Genomic DNA, 20,805 nt, shown 5'->3' with positions numbered 1-20,805 from the left:
TGAATACAATATAATATATTGTAATGGTTAAATTTGTTGTTGCTGTTGTTCTGACAATGTTTGTGCACTTGTATGGTATCATTTGAATAAAGTCCAAAAATTACAGACTTACAAACTAAATGTATAGGATAAATATTGCTGAAAGTAATAAATATTAGTGCACATTTTCTTTTAAAATACACTTGTTCTTGTAGCTCAACTAATGCATGGCACAAGCAATGCAAAAATCAGGTTGAATTCAGGAATAATGGTCTCACATATTATGGCTTCCTTTTTCTAAAATATGCCACTTCATTAGAGGAAAAAACTTGTCACATATATCACTCATTACTTAAAATGATCTGCAACCACATAAATATACATCAAAAACAAACAAACAAAAACATGACTCTGTTCATAGAGCTGCTGAGCACATTGTGTTGGGGAGATGCAGATGGATGCTATTAGTCAGTTCAAGCCGTCAGAGCTGCATGCTGTTATTTTCAGTAATTTGGGCGCTTGTGATATTAAAACATATAAAAATACAGAAAATGTTTTACATTTATTAAAACATACAAATACATTAATGCAAAAAAGCGAGAAAATTCTATATTTTTTTACAGCGTCTTACAACTTAAGTGACCTCAAAGGTGGTCATCATGTATGATTTCACCCTTTTAACTTATTTAGTAGTAACACTCATTTCAATGAAATAGCAAACTTGTATAATTGCAAAATATTAAAAATGTTTTTTTTTAAGAAAAACTTTTTTATCCTTATAGGCCTAATAATCTTTTTTCTTCTTCTTCTTTTTTTAATATTGTACATTACAATACCCTACTAAAGCATTTTGATTGAGTAATGATGGATTTTTTTTTCTTCAAATATTTTCGTGTAAAATGTTTGTGTATGACATTTACTTAATCCATTTATCCGTAATACTCTGTCAGTCAAGTCCCTAATTGTATTACTGTCATGCGTTGTGTTTCTCACGTGTTAGTTAGAGGGAAAAGCTCCTGCGCTCAACGGTCTGGCCTCTTATCATGACGGGACCACTGACTCTAGCAGACAGCAGGACAACATCCTCCGTCCAGAATTCACTCTCTCTCTCCTCCAAACCTTAAAGACGCTTTCTAGCATTTGCTTTTGCCTAGTCTCTGGAAAACATCTGAATCATTTTAACCAACTCCAGCTGTCGCCCTGGTGTGGGTGTGTGAGAAAGTGCATGGCCGTCTGTGAATGAGAGGAGACTCGAGCGAGGGTGACGTTTAGATTTACAAAAAAAGCTAGGATATTTTGCCTGTTTTTTTGTCGGTATGAACGCAGATACGTGCGTCTCATACTGCGATATGACCTCCATGGATTCATATTATTCGCCATCTTCAGGGCAAGGAAGAGTCCAACAGGCCAGTCCTTACAGGACGTTCCAGCCGAGCGACTCCAAATACAATCCCACTTTCCTGCCCGCCAAAGGTCAACCTTACGGGGACAAGCCGCGGAGTCCTTTCCACCAAGAGTGTCCGTCACTGGATGATAGCACACCCGAGAGCGCCTACAAGTACCATCTTTTCATGCAGAGACCCACATGCAAAACTCCTCCTGAAGACGACAAACTGGAGGACGGCGAGCTCATCTCATGCTATGGTGAGTGGCATCTACAGTAGATGTGGTTTGTGCGTTCATTTATCAGTATATCTTCAGATCACATACAGAATCACATACAATTTGGTTAAATTTCCACCTGATGCTTAGCATGTCAGTGCAATTTGATAGGCTAATTCTTCCGTATCAGAGCATCTCCTGGTTGAGGGTAAAAGAAGGCCTTTGACAGTCTTAGTAGTATAAACTTTAATTTGTTCGCACATTTGTTCCATAGTTCATATGCACTGTTAACCCCGCTAAAAAAAATTACGTTTTACGTGCCTTAAATTTTTTATTAAAATCAAAGTGGTGCTGAAGTCACAAACTTTAAAAAAAAAGTTTTTAAAGACTTTTTAATTATAAGGAGATAGTGAGAGTTAATTTGAAAATGTTTTGAATATTTTTACTTTGTGTAATAGGCTGAGAATTATTTAGTCAGAAAAAAAACTTAGGCTAATACTTTCTAAAAGTATCCGAAAAATCTAAAAATCTAATTCCCTGTAATTGACATAATCACAAAACTGTCTAGTATTTTTCTACATTACATCTTTGTATTTATTAAATCGAATACATATGTTTTATTATTTAGATCACAATTGTGTGTTTCGTGTCTAGGATTTAAGAAATACGACTTTCCTGTTTAATGCAATGACCTGCAAACGAGGAAGCGTAAATTCACTAAATAAATGTTAAACATAATTAGGCCTGATTAATTTATTCAGTCACGTAGCTTATATTATAAAATTGACTTTGCCTCGTGCCTCGTGAGTGATTTATCGGACCATTAGGCTACAAACAATTCGAGCACTTTCTGAAGGCTGCAATTATCCAAATCCACACTCATTCTTGCCTGTTATTTGTCACATCATTTTTACGGTCACTCAGACGTTGCCGAAAATTCAATTCGTCTGGTGGTCTCATAAACAATCAAAGCAGAAGTCATAAAAAGACTAGGCTACAGATGTTACGACATGCATACAGTGGCTAAAAGTCAGATTATCATCCTTTTTTTATATACAAACAGTGGCATGAAAATCCATCTTTGTGGTTGTAAATCACGCATAGGCTATTTAGGATGTGTTGACCGCAGGCCAGTGAAAATAGACACCGACTGTATCATCAACGCATATAGGTAGCCTAAGGCAGGTTTTGTTATTGGCGTCAGAAAAATCCTATAAGATTCATTCAATTATTTGTTTCCTTCATTTAACATATTTGATATTTTTAACCATTTCGATATTTTTACCATGTAGTCTGAACTGTTTATTACGACAACTTAAGACAGTTGAAATTAAATTATTAATTGGCTGTTCTGCCAACAGTTAATACAAATAGTTGAATAAACAATTAATGAAATACTATATCTTGTATTTGGATCTTGTATTTGTATTTGTCTGCACAGGACCTTTAAAAATGTAGCTTATATTTGGTTACAACTGCTATTTAAACAGTTACACTGATTAATTCTATGAAAACAGTGGTAACACCCAAACCATTCGGATCATCGGGAAATTAGAATGCATCCAGGTTGTTATTAGAAATGCCTCTACTTTTAAAGCAAAACAAATAAGCAAACAAATCACACACACACACACACACACACACACAAAATGACTACATTTTATCTACAGTCTAGCTTTCAGTGCTTTTTTATTAAACGTAGTATAATAAAATATAAACAAATAATATTCTTATTATGCAAGAGCTCTATTTACATATATAAAATGTTTATTGTCTTCTGTAATCATATTTGAAGAGGCATTAATATACATAGGACAGGCTAAAACACACAGTTAACAAATCGTTAAACTATTATTTGGCATAATTGACTGTATTTTGAGGCCAATAAATCCATTCCATCGAATTAATTTAAAGTACAAGTAAAGTTTGTTTGTTTGTTTGTGACATTTAGGGCTATTTGTAAATAAAAAATGTTTTGTAAAAATACTTTTACAGTGTAACTGGACATGGATGTAATACATATTGTAATATTTTCAGAAAAATAGCTTGTCAAATTGTTAATACCAAATTCCTGGGTATAAGCAGGCATGAAGATATGAGATAATCACTAAGGATCCTTGTCATGAAGATATTATAAAATGATGCACAGACAGTACTGTACTTATAGAGCGTTTTTCTTGTCTGCGGTTTGAGGAGAATGAACACGGTGTGGTTCCACCACCATTCTTGGAGCGTATTTGTGGTTTGTGCTGTAGATATCAAGGGTAAGCTCTATAGCCTCAAGCAAAGTCTGATTGACCAGTCGGAGAAAATTGGGAAGCTGAGAATCTAGACAAACTTTTGTTCAACATAGAGAGAAGGGAAGATGTGTGTCCTCTGACTCAAGATAACATGTCTTCAAGTGCTGGTTGTAAACGTATCATGTGATCATGCCACCTAGATCCAAAATATGAGAGGGTGTTCAGCTCTTTCCAGCCAATCAGAACCCTGTAAAACTACAGTGACAGTAACACAGCGTGTTTGTCATGGTTAAAAACAGAGCTTTTCTAATTGTACATAAGAACTGACTGGAGTATCTAGTAGTTTAAAATCATCAGTCTTTTTGTTGTGATACTTCCAAAAAAAGGAATACCAGGGTTAATCCTCAACTAATGCTGTAATCTGACAGTGCTTTTAAAATCAGTTCAAAATTTGATACATTTTTGGAAATATTAATGAAGTACCACACCAAAGCATGAAACCTCTCCAAAAATCCTGAGTGATTCATGACTTGCAGCAGTAGGGAGTAGGGCATTATTCAGAGGTAGATGTGTGGTATGGACTCCTAACGATATCATTCATGCTGTTATGCTCAGCACAATCAGTACCACTGGGAGGCCTAAAACGACAATCCCTGACTGGTTTACATAATCTTTCCAGACAAAATGACATGTGCAAATAAACCAGCATTCAACAATAGATGGGATATTAAGTTGGCTATTAAACATCTGCTGTAGCGAGACAGTCTCTGCAGAGCATGGATCCTGAAGGTTTTACACATTTGCACACTGTTTCTTGGTATGTTGTTTAATTGTGTGGATAACAGTTTTCAGAGGTGTGACATCATGGACAAAATATTTAAATTAAATTAAACTTTGTGTAAAGGAGAAGGAAGTTCTTGCTTTCTGTCCTTTCTGTATCCCCGAGCTATACAGATTCGACATGAAGTTACACATCCTTAAATGGTGTTTCACATACAAGTTAAGCTTCTTTTTTTGTGTGTGTTTGAAGAGGAAAAGAGAAAAAACAATAGAGCTTTTACCCATTATTTATTATTCTTCATTTGCCTTATAAAAATGTAAATGTCTATACAACATTCTTCAACAGACACAATGGTGTCAAAGATGATTGTAATTTTAATGGTAAAAGACTGTAAACATGTAAAAATCTGTTCCTTTTTGAACGGTCTCTCCTAGGGATGTAACGATTCCTTCAACTCACGATTCGATTCGATTCACGATTTTGATTTCACGATTCGATTCGATTAACGTTTTTTTTTTTTTTTACAAAATGAGATTTAAGACAAATTATAAATTAAATGTGTCCTTTTATTATTGCTTGGACAAACTGCTGCACATTTCTTTGTGAAATTGAAATATAACACTATAATAATATACTAATATAGCACTTGCATATTATTGCTCTTTTGTTGGTTTTGATTGCTTTTTATTGTCCTCATTTGTAAGTCGCTTTGGATAAAAGTGTCTGCTAAATAACAAAATTTAAATAGAATGTAAATGTAAATAACAAAACTAAATTGAAAATTTAAAACAAGCCCCAAATCAAATAAATAAGTAACACAAATAAAATAAATCTCTTCACAAAAACAAAATAAGGCATTGTCTGTGCTCTTTCCATTTAAAATTAGAGGCAACCACTGCATTTTAATCATGATCCAAACAAAGATGCTGCATACATGCAACATGAGCAGTTTTTAATCTAAATTACATTGTATAATTTCTAAATTTGACTTCAGTTTGCAATGAATCTCTTATTTACACCCTGTCTACACTTTGCTTATGAAAGGATTCGTGAGATATGTCTGTGATACATACTCAACGCTGCAAAAACACGTAGAAACCTTTGAAGCTCCCCTGAGCGCAATCACAAGTATGATGATGATCTGGTCAGTCGCACTGGTGAGCCTAAAAATTTCATAGTCGCACGCAGTAGTTTTCAGTCGCAAATGCAACTGAAATGGTCGCACTGTAGAGCCCTGCATCTAAACTTTTCTAAAGACAGCAAGTTCCCCTCAGACATGGATTCATAAACTACCCCTAAATGAATCGCGATTTGTTTAGCATCTCAACCGATTTGAATCGTCACATATTTGAATCGATTTTCAACCGGCTCGCGGTTAATCGTTACATCCCTAGTCTCTCCCCATTGCGTTAATCATGCTATGGGGAAACTCCTGTTTACTCTGATACTGAAGCCTGATTTGATCACGTTCGTGTAGCTGCATGAACCAATGCCGCTTCAACCTACCAAATGGAGTGGAGTCGACTGCTATATAAGTCGGCTCTGAGTGCCATTTCGTCAGAATTTTCTCCTTCAGCGATGAAGATCATCTCTTCGCTGACTCTGCAAGCAAGAAGCATTTGTGCATTTGTGCCCTCCATCGGCCTTGGGGTTAAAAGCCCATGCAGCGCATCCATCTAAGCCCTGCAGGACTACCTCAGCCCTAGCGAACAGGGCTTATTGACATTCGCTGACAAGCATAGGCGGAGGGTGAACCAACTCCAAGGTAAGACTAAAAGCAGCCAAATGTATTAAACATCATAAACCCGTCTTTTTAGACAGACATGGGTGTCATGTAGGCTAAAAAAAATTGTTTAATGGGACTGAATTTGTATTTAACGTGATTACAATTTAATAAAAACGTTAGAAATTGATAATTATATAACGTTTCCTTTCCACGGTTATTCAAACAGTGAATAAATTATAGCCTATACAGAAAGTGACATTATTACTAACATTGATCTATCGCGAGTTTAAACACTCTCAAAAAAACAAAACTATCGTTATAATCACTGAAGCTGTATACACTGTGAAATGAATTTCTTACTTACATTGTACGTACATCTGAGCTTTGTTGTTTATGATGAGAGAATTCACAAGAGTCTGGAATTCAGTCAGCCAATGCGTGCGCACTCAACAAAACTGATCTGTTTCAACGATGACTCAACTGAACGCCTCTGATAGGCCATTGCATTCCTAAGCTCAACAGAATTGTGTGTGATTGGTTAAAATACACAACACTGTAAAAATGCCTAAAATGAAATACGGTGCAACATGAGCAGATCTTAATATAATGCTGCAATCGACACTGTCTATTCATATTCACTTTGTTAGCAACAGACGTAATAGATTTAATTTATTTGTGCAGGGGCATTTTTGTCCAATTTAGTGCCATTTTTGCCCCAAGTCCCCGTGGCCAGGGGAAGGCTTACACACGCTCCGCCTGTGCTGACAAGGTTGCCTTCCTAGACTCGCCAGTCTCTCCCAAAGGACTGTTTGGCCCTTCCGTGGATGGGTTTTCCGAGCGGTTTACAGCGGCACAGAAGTCATTGCAGGCAATGCGTCACTTCCTGCCAAAGCACTCCAGTGTGACGGCTGTTTCAAGTGGCCAGAAGGCTCCATCCACTCAGCAACCTGCCAAGCCAGTGCCGCCTCAGCCCCAGCTTAAGTCTGAGCCTGGGCTTCAGCAGCACCCCAGGACAGCAAAACCCTACCCGTTTCCTAGGCGTCAAGGTGCCCGCCCCAGACTGATGTTGGACCCGGAGCCTCAGAACCCTGATCCAAATGCAGAGAGGTAGAGGAGAGGGTCAGTTCTCGCCGAGGCTGGAACTCCCTCGAAGAAGTCTCGCACCTGCTCTCCATTCCTCTGCTCAACACCGAGCGATGGAAGCTCCATTCAAGTTGGGCTCATCCTCCCCATTCAGCACATGCCCAAACAAACTACCGCTGTGATAGCGGATCCACATACTCAAAAGAGCATTTCTCCTCTCCTCATTACCACAAATGTCGAGTGCAGCAAACTGCCACTCGAAAATCCATCCGGCTTCAGGCTTGGAAAGCTATACCAGATGTGTCAAGTTGGGTTCTAAACATCATAGAACGAAGTAACTACCTTCAGTTCGCTCGCAGGCCACCTCACTTCAGAGCTATTATTCAAAATACGATGCTCACGTTCTCAGGTCTGAAGTGCAAACACTGCTTGCAAAAAGGCAGCACTACTTCCTTGTTCCCAAAAAAGATGCTCAGTCCCAAAGATGGGCTCAGGCCCATTCTCGATCTCAGGCATCTGAATTGCTCGCTCATGAGACGGCACGGATTTTGTCTGCTTAATCTACCTAACCCCCTTTTGTAAGTGGGAAAGGTCATGTTGTGTAGTCCACAGCCTAGCGGCTCGGGTCTCATTATTAGCTCATGCCTACAGGAGTCCTCAGTATGGGCGCTGGGCTTGCAAAGCGGCTTCATTCTGCACATGCTTATAGCACGGCACAATTAGATGCGTTCCCCATAGCTTGATTAATGCAATGGGAGAGACCGCTCGAAAGGGAACGCTCTGGTTACTTACGTAACCTCGATTCCCTGAGGTAAGGGAACGAGCGTTGCGTAGGCTGCCGTGCTATAAGGCTGCACGCGTGTCGACTACTGTCGCTTCAGTCAAAAGATTTTGATGAAATGGCACTCAGAGCCAACTTATATAGCAGTCGGCTCCACCCCTTTTGCCGGGTTGAAATGCCATTGGTTCGTGCAGCTACACGAACGTGATCAAATCAGGCTCCAGAGTAAACGGGAGTTTCCGCATAGCGTGATTAACGCAACGCTTGTTCCCTTATCTCAGGGAACCCAGGTTAAGTATAGTAACCGGAGCATTAATCCATTAATGGTAAGTTTCATTACTATATACATTGAAATAATAGGTCTAACTGAAAAGTTAATTAAAATAGTATTAAATGTATATTTTTTTGGAAGTGAAAACAACAAGTCATATAATTTACAGTGAAAAAACCCCCCGTGAAAATACATTTCCACAATTCTGTGTATGAGACTTTACATTTGATGGTTGTTCATTTTAATAATTAGTAATTAATAGTTTCCTCTTAGTTTGTTGTTATCAGTTATGTACATTAGGGTTTTATGTTACATTGTGTGTTGTTAAATGTATTTTTATTTCATTGTTTTAGTGTCACTGTGATGATGTTTTGTATTTTACAGTTATTTTTACTGTAAATTAAAAAACCTGAGACATTGCTACCAGTTTTCACAGTACATTTCTGGCATCCACACTTTTTTTATTACTGGTTTTTTTTTTTTTACAGTATAATGTAGCTTTTTCCATCGAAGAAAAACATCTAAATCAGGGTTCCTCAAATCTTGCCATGGAGGGCTAATGCCCTGCAGAGTTTAGCTCCAACCTTAATCAACCACACCTGAGCAAGCTCATCGAGGTCTTCAGGATTACTAGAAAATCACAGGTAAGTAATTTTGATCAGGGTTTGAGCTAAACTCTGCAGGGCATTAGCCCTCCTAATTGAAGGATTATGAGAAACATCAACATGTACAAAAACCCTAACCCAAGTATAGTGTTTTAGATATATTTATACTGTATATACACACCATGGCCAAGACTCCATACAGATCTATATACATATTCAGCAAGATATGTATATCTTGTATATATATGTGCAAGATACTTTACTCCACAATGCATGCAATGAAGACAATGTTTACATCCTCTTCTTGAGCTATTTTAAGTTATAGTGAGCATCTGAGAGTGAAATCTTGGAGACAGAAAGCTGGCTCAGTTCTGTGGTATATGGGAGTCATGTGTGAGGTCATTTATCAGGAGCTCAGATTTAACGGAAACACTGTCCTGCTTTCCCACAGAATCCACATTCCTGTGTGGCTCGCAAGCATTGATCTTCTCACAGGAACATCTGGAAGTTTTGCTTCTGCACAGATACCTGTATTTGCAACATTCAGTATTTCGAATTAACTTTAAATGAGAGTAACTTCATATTTAATGAGATAATTGAACACTCAATTAATTGCTTGTGTTTTTCAGTTGGAGGCCATATTTGTTCAGATTAGATAACTTAGATTATAACTTTCTTGTTTAAAATTAGAACCTTATTGAAAATAAAAGTTCTTTATTTGCATCCATGGTTCCACAAAGAATCCATAACAATGGATTTAATATCCACAGAACTTTTTAATTGCACAAAAGGTTCTTTCTAGTGGACAAAGTTTCTTTAGAATATTAAGGTGTTCTTTACACTAAGAAAAAAAAAAAGGTTCTTTTAAGAACTTTTCACTGAAACTTATTTTGGGGAAATAGTTATTTTATGTAATTGCTGCAAAAACCTCCTTTTGGAAGCTTTAATTTGAAGTGTACGAGTTGGTTTTAAATCAGAGTATAGCATCCCCAATTAGCTCTTGTGCTCATTTGCTCATAATAATGTTGTTATCTTGAAGTTAATGACATTATTCACCTTAAAATTACATGAATGTTACTGACTGACATTGTTTTTGTGATTTACATCTTATAATATATCTTGAGCTAACCCAGACCATCACATTCCATAAAAGCTAACGGGTTCCCCGCAGCTTTACAGCTTGTTAAATCACACTTTGATGTTTTTCTCCTTGTTTCTTGCAGCGATTAAATAGCCGCTCCTAGTAAACATCTGACCTCCGCTAATTCAAAGACGCAGCCGAGAGAGTTAATGTTCTCAGGGGAGTGACTGCTACAAGCATGTAGGCTACTCAAATTTAAAAATCTGCCTTGGTGTGAATTGATTTTCAAAAGTGGTATTGGTGTAACAAACACCTTACAGAAAGGAAATTACTGGAATATGTTTCTAGGCTGGAGGGCTTTTGCAATCAGTACTGAAGTAGACCTGTAAAAGATGTGATTTTTTTTAAATTATTAAAGTTGTTTCCAAAGGGGAAATCTGCTAGTATGCCTTTAGGAAAATTATTAGTGTATTTATTAATATATATATATATATATATATATATAGTCACCTATAGTTAGAATGTGAGCTTTTAGGCAGCCATTTGGTAGTAGTTATATATTATTGTAGAGTTCTCAAATAATAGTGTTAACAAAGCCAAGATCATGGGATTGATTTGAATGCATGAACTTGATGAAATGTATACCTTGCGATGTGATTCGCTTTGGATAAAAGCATCTGCCAAATGCATAAATGTAATCTAATGTTAAATGGGCTAGCGGCCCAAAGGTAACAGGTTATATCCTCATAGATTTGATACTGTATATACAGAGATTTCCTTTCAGTAGTGCACCCTTGAGCAAAATATTTCATCCAAGGCTACTACAAGGGAACTGTCTCTGAAATAAATGTGCTGTAAGTCACTGTGGCTAAAGGCATCTGCTAAATAACGAGTAACCATTGCGCAATGAAGCTAAGCCAAGGCACTGTTGAATTCTGTTGAAGTGCTGAGGTATTGTGTCAAAGAGTGCTGTTATATATCAAGTGTAAATGACCAGGCACAGACTATGTAATGCAAATGTAGGCTTTCTGCAATGTTTCGAATAGCATTTTTTGCAACTTTTTAAAGACCAGTATTTGATGAAATGTATATCTCTATGTCGTTAGTTAAATTCTGCGTTCTATATACTGTAGCAAACAGAAACAACAACACAGAGCATCGCTAAAATCCCCAAACATTTGGACAGTTATCAAGCCCAGACTATTGCTGTCAATGCAAATATGGCAGCCAAAACCGAGGAGCTTTGGCTCTAAAATGCAAAACATGCAATGGCACTGTTTAAAAACTTTGGTGGTACGCAGATTCAGCATAACATGGGCTACAAAGCCAAACAGCAGGGTGGAACTCAAAGTGCTCACCACAGCAATTATGATGAGTTCTCTGCCAAACACAGAGAGACAGAGGAACTGTGTTATCACAAAATGATATGGCAAAAAAACTGATACTCTAAACAAGAGATGCTCAAATCAGGGCCCGTAGGCCAAAGTCTGATAGTCTTTTTTTGTTTTGTTTTTTTGCATTGAAATGTAAAAAGTAATGTAACTGAATTTAATTAAAAATCAAGTTTATTTTTTAAATGTTATTTGAATATTTATTTAATAATATATATTTTTATTGGATACATTTTAATATAACATACAGTATTTGGATATAATGCAACATGGCCTACAGCAATCAACAAATCTGCCTCTAATAAAGTTTTATCAAAAGCTATCAAGAGTGCTTGGTTACCAAGGAGGCAACAGTGTCATTGAAGAGCATGAGATAAAATATGAGGCATGTGAAAAGAAAACAAAGAAAAATCATGGTAAATATCACACTGTCTGAATAGAATGTTTGGTCACACTTTACTATGTGTTTTTTTACACATAGTACACTGTGTACTGTATTGTGTTCATGATGTATTGCAAAATACTGTTGTTGAGATGGGATATGGATAAGATTATGGACAGGTTTCATGCTATGGTTGAGTTTAAAGGTGGGTTAAGGGGTAAGGGAAGGGTCAGTATTGTAATTATAAATGTAGTAACAGTATTTAATTTAAATATACAATATGTGCAATTTAAAAACATTTATATACACAATGAGTGCATTATATCAAGTAATTGAAATGGTAGTACATAATAGTTAAAGACTATTATGGAACTAATAACTACTACTATACTACTATAGACTATTCATGGAACTTAGAGCCTCAGTAGTGCGTGATTAGAATAGGCATGTTTTGATTATTTACTTACAATCCTGGCGTGTTTGTACTCTCATCAGGATACAGATTCAGACATCCAACATGGAGAACATATTTTCAACTCAACAAAGCTTGTTATACATTAGAGGTCCTTGAAATTTAAGGTGACAACAGAACCCCCTTTATGATGAAATAAAGAATATTTGTATAGGAGTAGTTTGGTTACACTTTACTTGAAGGGGTGTGCATAAGACTGACATGACACCTTCATAATCATGACATGACACCTACATAATCATGACATGACACATGTCATGAATATGAAGGTTTTTTATGCATGTTTATGACAACTGTCATTAAGTGTCATTCGCTCAGTTATGTAATTTTTAATGCAAAGATGACATTGTTTGAGATGTCTTTGTTATGGGCTATGGTTAGGGGTAAGGGTAGGGATAGGGTTAGGCTAGGGTTAGGTCAAATAATGTCATATTTACATTAAAAATGACATAACTGAGCGAATGACACTTAATGACAGTTGTCATAAACATGCATAAAACCTCCTTCATATTCATGACATGTGTCATGTCATGATTATGAAGGTGTCATGTCAGTCTTATGCACACCCCTTCAAGTAAAGTGTTAACAGTAGTTTTTGTAAATGTGGTTTCAATGTTAATTTGCCTTCACTCTTCAGACACATGATGGACACAGCTTCAGTTAATGAAGTTACTTCTCTGTAGGACGGTAATGGGTTGAGAAACAGGACAACATAAACACTCTTTCTCCTGTATTTTGTGCAAAGAGCCAAACACACAATCCACAGTTAATGAATTGAAATATGTCTTTCCCCAGGTAAAGATGGCACTAGACTGACAGACACAGAGATGCTTCAGTCTGCTGATCCCACAGGTATTGATGGTAGTTACATCAGTGTGAAAGACCCTGGGGTCAAAGGTCAAGCAGAACGGCGTGTCTCTGAGCTCAGCAGTCCTCTGGACAGGACTGAGGCCGAGAGCAACAAAGGCAAGAAGAGACGGAACCGCACCACCTTCACCAGCTATCAGCTGGAGGAGCTGGAGAAGGTTTTCCAGAAGACACATTACCCTGATGTCTACGCTCGAGAACAACTAGCACTCAGGACAGACCTCACAGAAGCAAGGGTGCAGGTAGGCCTGGTCAGCCATCCTTGTAAGAATTCGATATATGTGACCCTGGACAACAAAACCAGTCTTAAGTCGCTGGGGTATATTTGTATAGCAATAGCCAAAAAAAAACATTTTTTATGGGTCAAAATTTCCAGAAGACACATTACCCAGATGTCTATGCTCGAGAACAACTAGCACTCAGGACAGACCTCACAGAAGCAAGGGTGCAGGTAGGCCTGGTCAGCCATCCTTGTAAGAATTCGATATATGTGACCCTGGACAACAAAACCAGTCTTAAGTCGCTGGGGTATATTTGTATAGCAATAGCCAAAAAAAAAAACATTTTTTATGGGTCAAAATTATCGATTTTTCTTTTATGCCAAAAATCATTAGGATACTATGTAAAGATCATGTTCCATGAAGATATTTTGTAAATTTCCTACCATAAATATATCAAAACTTAATTTTTGATTAGCAATATGCATTGCTAAGAACTTCATTTGGACAACTTTAAAGATGATTTTCTCAATATTTTGATTTTTTTTTTTTTATTGACCCTTATAACTAGTTTTGTGGTCCAGGGTATCATATTGGTAATTAATATTGCAATTAATATTAACATAATTTGCAATTAATATTGTAGGTTATTTTTATTTCTATGTACAACATTTGCAGCATGCTGTCGGTTACTACAAAATAATGACTCGTTCTTCAGTTTGTAAAACAGCAAAATTATTATTTTTACTATTATTATAAAGCATTACCACTTTCATTAATGTATAATTTATACAATATTATATAAAAAATAATAGTTCATACTTTTAGTACAATTATAATTTAATTACTGCTATATTACTATTATTACTTGTTTAAAACATTACCGATATTTTTAATTTACGATATTATACAAAATAAAACAATATTATACCAAAATAATATTTAATATTTTAATAATATTTATAGTGGCCATACAGAGGAGAAGTGGTTTGGAGAATGGACGAATGGATAATATTTTATAGTTTAATATTATTATTATTATTTGTCTTATTATTATTAGTGGTGGTGGAATATTATTATTATTATTTGGTAATACTCTCAGTAAATCAATAGAGTGTTTTCTAATAGCTCCATTTAATTCTAGCAACTCCGTTTGAACATTTTAAAATCTCTTCCTCAGAATTCTCCCCAAAATCAGGCCACAAACTCTGTAGATCCTGCTCTGCTCAGAAAAAAGGCCAATAGTCTCTGCTGTGCAAGACTCGGATCTCAATTCTCACATCATGACAGAGAAGCTGGACCCAAATATTTTTTCCAAACTTCTAGTCCCTGTTTAATGTACCTCTCTACACCACAGTGTTTAAGGATGTTAAGAAGAGTTAGGGAGGAAAAAACACACATTCTTTGGCAGGGGAAGAAAACACAGTTTGAGATGCCATAATCAATTTCCACGCAGAGAATGAGGCATTGTCAGGAACCTGGCCATGTTTTGAAGGTACAGTGCAGTAACTGCATTCATTCTGAGTCCAGACAGAACCAACTATCACAGACACATGAGTCTAATTACCTCTGTAGGCTGACAACACAGTGCAGACTCTGTTGAGTGACTACAGGGTTTGACCTGTATTTCAAAAACATACCTACAGACATACGTAATTGAGATGAGCCCCTCCTGCTTTCCTCCCCAGCGCTGTTGTTTAGTGCTGGCTGCTGCTCTGTCCTGCTCGCACTCACTATCAGACAGAACTTTTTCCCTCAACACTCTGTAAAAGAGGATGTTTTGGATGATATCATAGTTTCTGTCCTCGGGACATACTTTGAACACACATTTTGTAATATCATTTGGTATCTTTTTATTTTCTAAACATGCATATTGAAATGCGAGCACATATGTGTAGTGAAGCACACATATAAAGTTTTCTTATACATGGCAGCATACAATGAGAGTATGTGTATGTGTGTGTCTGTGGATCCGCACGAAAGGTCCACTGCTCTAGTCTGTGGGTCTCTGAGAGTTCAGTGGGGGCAGCTCTGGAAAGCCGGGGGCTTAGGCGTCAGGAAATTAAACATGAAATGTAAACAAACTCCAGCCTGAACATTCTCCCCTTTCACTTTCTAACATCCTTATTTCCCTTCAGATTTTGAGTTTGAAGAAAGAAAGAAAAAAGAGCGAATGAGAATTTTTGCATTTGAGAATGAAAAAAACCCAGAAAAGTTGTAGACACAAACTCAGATAATGCAGTTCTGAGAAAAAAAGACAGGATTGCAAGATATAAACTCACAATTGCGAGAAATAGTCAGAATTGTGAGTTGTTAACTCAAAATGGCAAGATATAAAATTGCAACTCAGAATTCTAAGAAAAAAAAGTCAGAATTGCGCGATGCAAAATGGCAAGATATAAAAAAAGTCAAAATTGCAAGGTGTTAACTCGCGTGATTATAAACTTGCAACTGCACAAAATAGTCAGAATTGTGTTATACATTTGCAATTTTGGGAAAAAAGTCAGAATTGCAAGATGTTAACTCAAAATTGCGATTGCAAGAAATAAAGTCTGAATTGTTATAAACTTGCATTTGAGAGAAAAAGTCAGAATTGCGAGATGTTAACTCAAAATTGAAAGACGAAACTCGCAATTATGGGAAATAAAGTCAGAATTGTGTTATAAACTTGTATTTGTGAGCAAAAAAAAAAGAAAAAAATTACGAGATGTATATACTTAGAATTGTAAAATTAAAAGTCACAATTACCTTTTTACTTTTTTACTGTGTTCCAAAAAGTAGCTTCCTTACTTCTTTCTGTCTCATATAGTGCCTTACAGTCTTCTCAGCTGGTTTAGTTTAGTCATTAAACCAAATGTTTAATGTAAAAAAGATTTACATTGTAAAATGTCCTTCAATTCATCTTCAGCACATTTCCACCCTTGTAGAGGAAAGAGGAACAACATACACTAAGAATACAGATGCTGCTCGGGTCATTGATCTTTGGTCATTATCTCTGATTGCTCTGAATTTCGTAGACCAAGGAAAAACAATAGAAATGTCCAAAGAGACAGGGATTAAATTACAAAGATTCCCAAAACAGATGACATAATGATCATAATGGCACTTGGATGTCAGGAGCAGGCCATGACATCGGCCTGAAAGATCAAATTACTTCATATACAAATGGCTCCTAGAGGACAACTTAAGCTAATTCAAGCAATATATTTTGTAGCTCAAATAAAGAAAAGTGGAAATGCATTGCATCTTTTGTAACTTTTATGGTTCTTCATTCTTGTGATTGCAGCGTGCCATACTCTGTTACCCTGCCATAATATGTCAAGGGCTCTTGGGGCTTATGGAAACTGTAATGTGATTGGACAGAGATACTGTATATCCCACAATACAAGTTGTATGGAGTGGTATGGAGAGATTGATGCTGCCCTTTTGAAGTAGTCAGTGAAAGCATACTCATGCATACATGCATAACTGCTTAAATATGGGAGTCATATCATATTACATCCATAAATATCACACCAGAGACAAATCCATGAGTTAATATCTGTTTGGTCCAATGGTGATTGTGGAGACCAGTTTTTATAAATCAACAGCAAATTGTCATCTCAAAACATTATGTTTTACTGACGTTTGAAAAGAGAGTGTGTGTGTGTGTGTGTGTGTGTGTGTGTTTCATTTGGGTAAAAAATAGAAACACGCCTTTTCTATCATAATGTGAAGTGACAGGAATGGCTGAAGGAGAATCTTGACAGGATCATATTGGAAAAACAAACATCTGTAATATAAATTCATGGAATCTCTCATCTGAACACAACAGACGCACGTCTGTTGTAGACTTTACTTTGCAGTTTACAAGCCAATAATAAGTAAATAATGAATGAGATCATGTAAATGTCAGAAAATGACTTTGTTCTACTGAAATATAGCAGAATACTGAACTCCAACTGTTTGTGTATCGTCCTCTATTGTTATATTATCAAAATTTCATGGTGCTAAATTTATACAGATGTACTGTATATATATTTTTAAATATATATATATATATATTTAAAAATTACCTTTACTTACAAATCGTACTATGTAGAAACATGTCTGAGAGCACTCAGCTGTGGTTTGGGGTTGTTGCTTTGTGTCACGGTGCACTAACAGCGGATCAGAACTGGCCTCATTGTGATTGATGAGGTGGACCTGCTCCAGACATAAGCGAGGCCGGACCCGCTGGCTGAGCAGCTATCAAAGAGCAGAGCCCCAACCTGTGCTGGCAGGGGAGAGTTCAAATCCATGCATAAATAGTGCAGTGTGGACAGCACATTAAAGACGTCAGCTGAAGAGCCGTGGCATGGCTTTCATGTGCCTCACGATTTATGGCTTGCATGTGCTCAGGTTTTCACTACAAGTCACTAGAGGGAGAATCCAGTTCTCAGTAGATAGACTTTTTTTAATAACGTTCACCGTTATAAGCAGCATCAATAATTTGCATTTTCAGTACAAATATAGAAACAGCATGAAGTTTAAAAAACAAAATGCACAATGTATTCACTCCAAATCTTGGGCTTTTGCAGACAGATATTTCAAATAATCATATATTTGGCTCATTTCCTGCAGGTGTGGTTTCAGAATCGCCGGGCCAAATGGAGAAAAAGAGAACGCTTTGGTCAGATGCAGCAGGTTCGAACACACTTCTCAACAGCATATGAGCTTCCTCTTCTTACACGACCAGAAAATTATGCACAGGTAAAAGGAAAATCTGTACTACCAATCATAGATTTCTATTTATATACAAATGTAGTTGATTAAGTTTAGAAATTACAATTTGATGCTTATTCTTTAAAAAATGTATATGATGTGCAGCTGAATCACAGCTGTGCAGTTGTTTTGTTACTGAATGAATTAATGTTTTTGAATGAAACAGTTGAGTGAATAGTTCAGTGACTCACTCATAAAGACAGAGAATGTACCCTTTTGAGTAAGTTAAAAAAGTTTTTAAAAAGTATATTCTATATACAGTAGTATGAATGTTTATAGCATATGAATGAAATCCGGATATATAACTACGAATTAGGTCATCCGGGTACTTTTTTCCTACTGTTTTATGAATACTGTGGATTTGGCCATTCTAGTCATTTCACACACACACACACACACACACACACACACACACAATATATATATTGTGTATATATACTGTATATATAGTAGGGAAGTATGTATATTAGACACTTGTGAATGAATCAGCATTATGAACAAATCGTTTGAGTGAATGATTCAAATGACTCAATCATAAAGTATTTGTCAATCACCTACTCACTTTCACTGAAAGTCACTGAAACAAAGTGGAGTGATACAAACAGTGAAAAGACTGAATATGAGTCGAACTAACTGTTGTATAATTGTATTTTTTAATTCACATTAACTCAGGGATTAAATGTGTTTTTCTTTGTTTATTTATTTATTTTTTAGATTCAGAACCCATCTTGGCTAAGTGGCAGCAGCGCAGCCTCACCAGTGCACGGCTGTGTGGTACCTTGTGATACTGTAGCTTCCTGTATGACCCCTCACCCTCACTCTGCTAGTGGTGTGTCTGATTTCCTTGGTATGCCAAGTCCGGGTGGGAACATGGGACAGACACATATGGGCAGTCTTTTCGGCAACTCGGGAGTGGGTGGAATCATTAATGGATTTGATCTCAGCATTGAACCAGATCGCAAATCCTCCAGCATTGCCAGCCTGCGGATGAAGGCAAAGGAGCACAGCGCCACAATCACATGGGCCACATGATGCCTTCATCTGGGACACAGAAGACCAGACAACTTCAGCCTTAAGCTGTCAGCACTAATGAGGTGAAAGTTTATGCCATCTGGAGCCAATATGAACATGAGAAATGGAGGCTAGAAGCTTTAAAACACTTGTAAGAGATTTAATTTTGACGTTTTTTAGAGGAAGTGGATTGTGCATTGGGACTTTGAGCTTGAATGTGTGGAAACCGACAAGCCTGTTTTAAAAAGGAGACATGAATATGCTGACTTCACATGTATTGCTATTGGAAAAAAATCAGTATGTACTATTTTTCCCCATCAATTACCAGACATATACACTACTGTTCAAAAGTTTGGGGTAGGTAGGATGTTTTTTTTTTGTTTTTTTTTAAATAAGCCTCTTGTGCTCATTATTATTTATTATTAAATATTATTATTATGTGGAAAATAATGTGTTTTTTTAACTTTAAACCGCATAAACACATTTCATTACACCAAATACACAAAATAATGTTCTTTTTAGCAGCATCATATGACCCCTTTAAAATATTATAACAATTTAAAATAACAGTTTTCTATTTTAATAGATTTTAAAGTTTTTAAAGTTAAAATTTATTTCTGTGATGGCAAAGCTCAATTTTCAACAGCCATTACTCAAGTCTTTAAAGGGTTAGTTCACCCACAAATGAAAATTCTGTCATTAATTACTTACCCTTATGTCGTTCCAAACCCGTAAGACCTTCTTTCATCTTCGGAACACAAATTAAGATATTTTTGATCAAATCTAAGAGCTCTCTGACCCTCTGTAGACAGCAATGCAACTGCAATGTTCCCAGGTCCAGAAATGGACATCAGTAAAATAGTTCATGTGACATCAGTGGTTCAACCATAATTTTACGAAGCTACGAGAATACTTTTTGTGCACAAAGAAAACAATAATAACATAATTTATTCAACAATTCTTCTCCCCGAGTTACTGTCTTCCACCATTTTGGAGAATACCCCAGAACGTAATCAGCGTTGTTTACGCTCAGCATGCACGCTTTTAAGAATTGTTGAAAAAATTATGTTATTATTGTTTTCTTTGCACACAAAAAGTATTATCATAGCTTCGTAAAATTATGGTTGAACCACTGATGTCACATTTTACTGATGTCCTTGCTACATTTCTGGACCTGGGAACATTGCAGTTGCATTGCTGTCTACTAAGGGTCAGAGAGCTCTCAGATTTGATCAAAAATATCTTAATTTGTGTTCCGAATGTGAACGAAGGTCTTATGGGTTTGGAACGACATGAGGCATGAGTAATTAACATGAGTAATTAATGACAGAATTTTCATTTTTGGGTGAACTAGCCCTTTAAGGGCTTTAAAATCACACATAAGATAGGCTATAGTTAACATGTATAGTTTAATGCGGCTTGTCCTGTCAGATGCTCTGACAGATACATGTGCTGCTGACAGGTAGGTTTATAACCTTTTTTAAAACAAAGAGCAATAGAAATTTTTTTTTTTATTTAACCACAGTATTTTTAAATTAACCCAAATTATTGAGACAAACAACAAATATTTTT

At 36.4% G+C, this 20,805-nt stretch overlaps 1 protein-coding gene across 1 annotated transcript; it reads left to right on the top strand.

Moving 5' to 3' along the window:
• The first annotated feature begins 1,032 nt into the window (after positions 1 to 1,032).
• On the top strand, positions 1,033 to 19,553 carry LOC107752273 (homeobox protein aristaless-like 4). Its single transcript, XM_016568205.1, has 4 exons — positions 1,033 to 1,623; positions 13,190 to 13,503; positions 18,082 to 18,210; positions 18,937 to 19,553. Exons 1-4 carry the CDS (start codon positions 1,296 to 1,298, stop codon positions 19,252 to 19,254), a joined length of 1,089 nt encoding a protein of 362 aa, XP_016423691.1. The 5' UTR covers positions 1,033 to 1,295; the 3' UTR covers positions 19,255 to 19,553.
• Positions 19,554 to 20,805: the final 1,252 nt, after the last annotated feature.

Source organism: Sinocyclocheilus rhinocerous, unplaced genomic scaffold (genome assembly GCF_001515625.1).
Source record: "Sinocyclocheilus rhinocerous isolate Xijiao unplaced genomic scaffold, SAMN03320098_v1.1 scaffold15308, whole genome shotgun sequence".
NCBI classification, from domain to species: domain Eukaryota; kingdom Metazoa; phylum Chordata; class Actinopteri; order Cypriniformes; family Cyprinidae; genus Sinocyclocheilus; species Sinocyclocheilus rhinocerous.
Note: the sequence above shows the minus strand (reverse complement) of the source record. Positions and strands in the feature narration are given on the sequence as shown.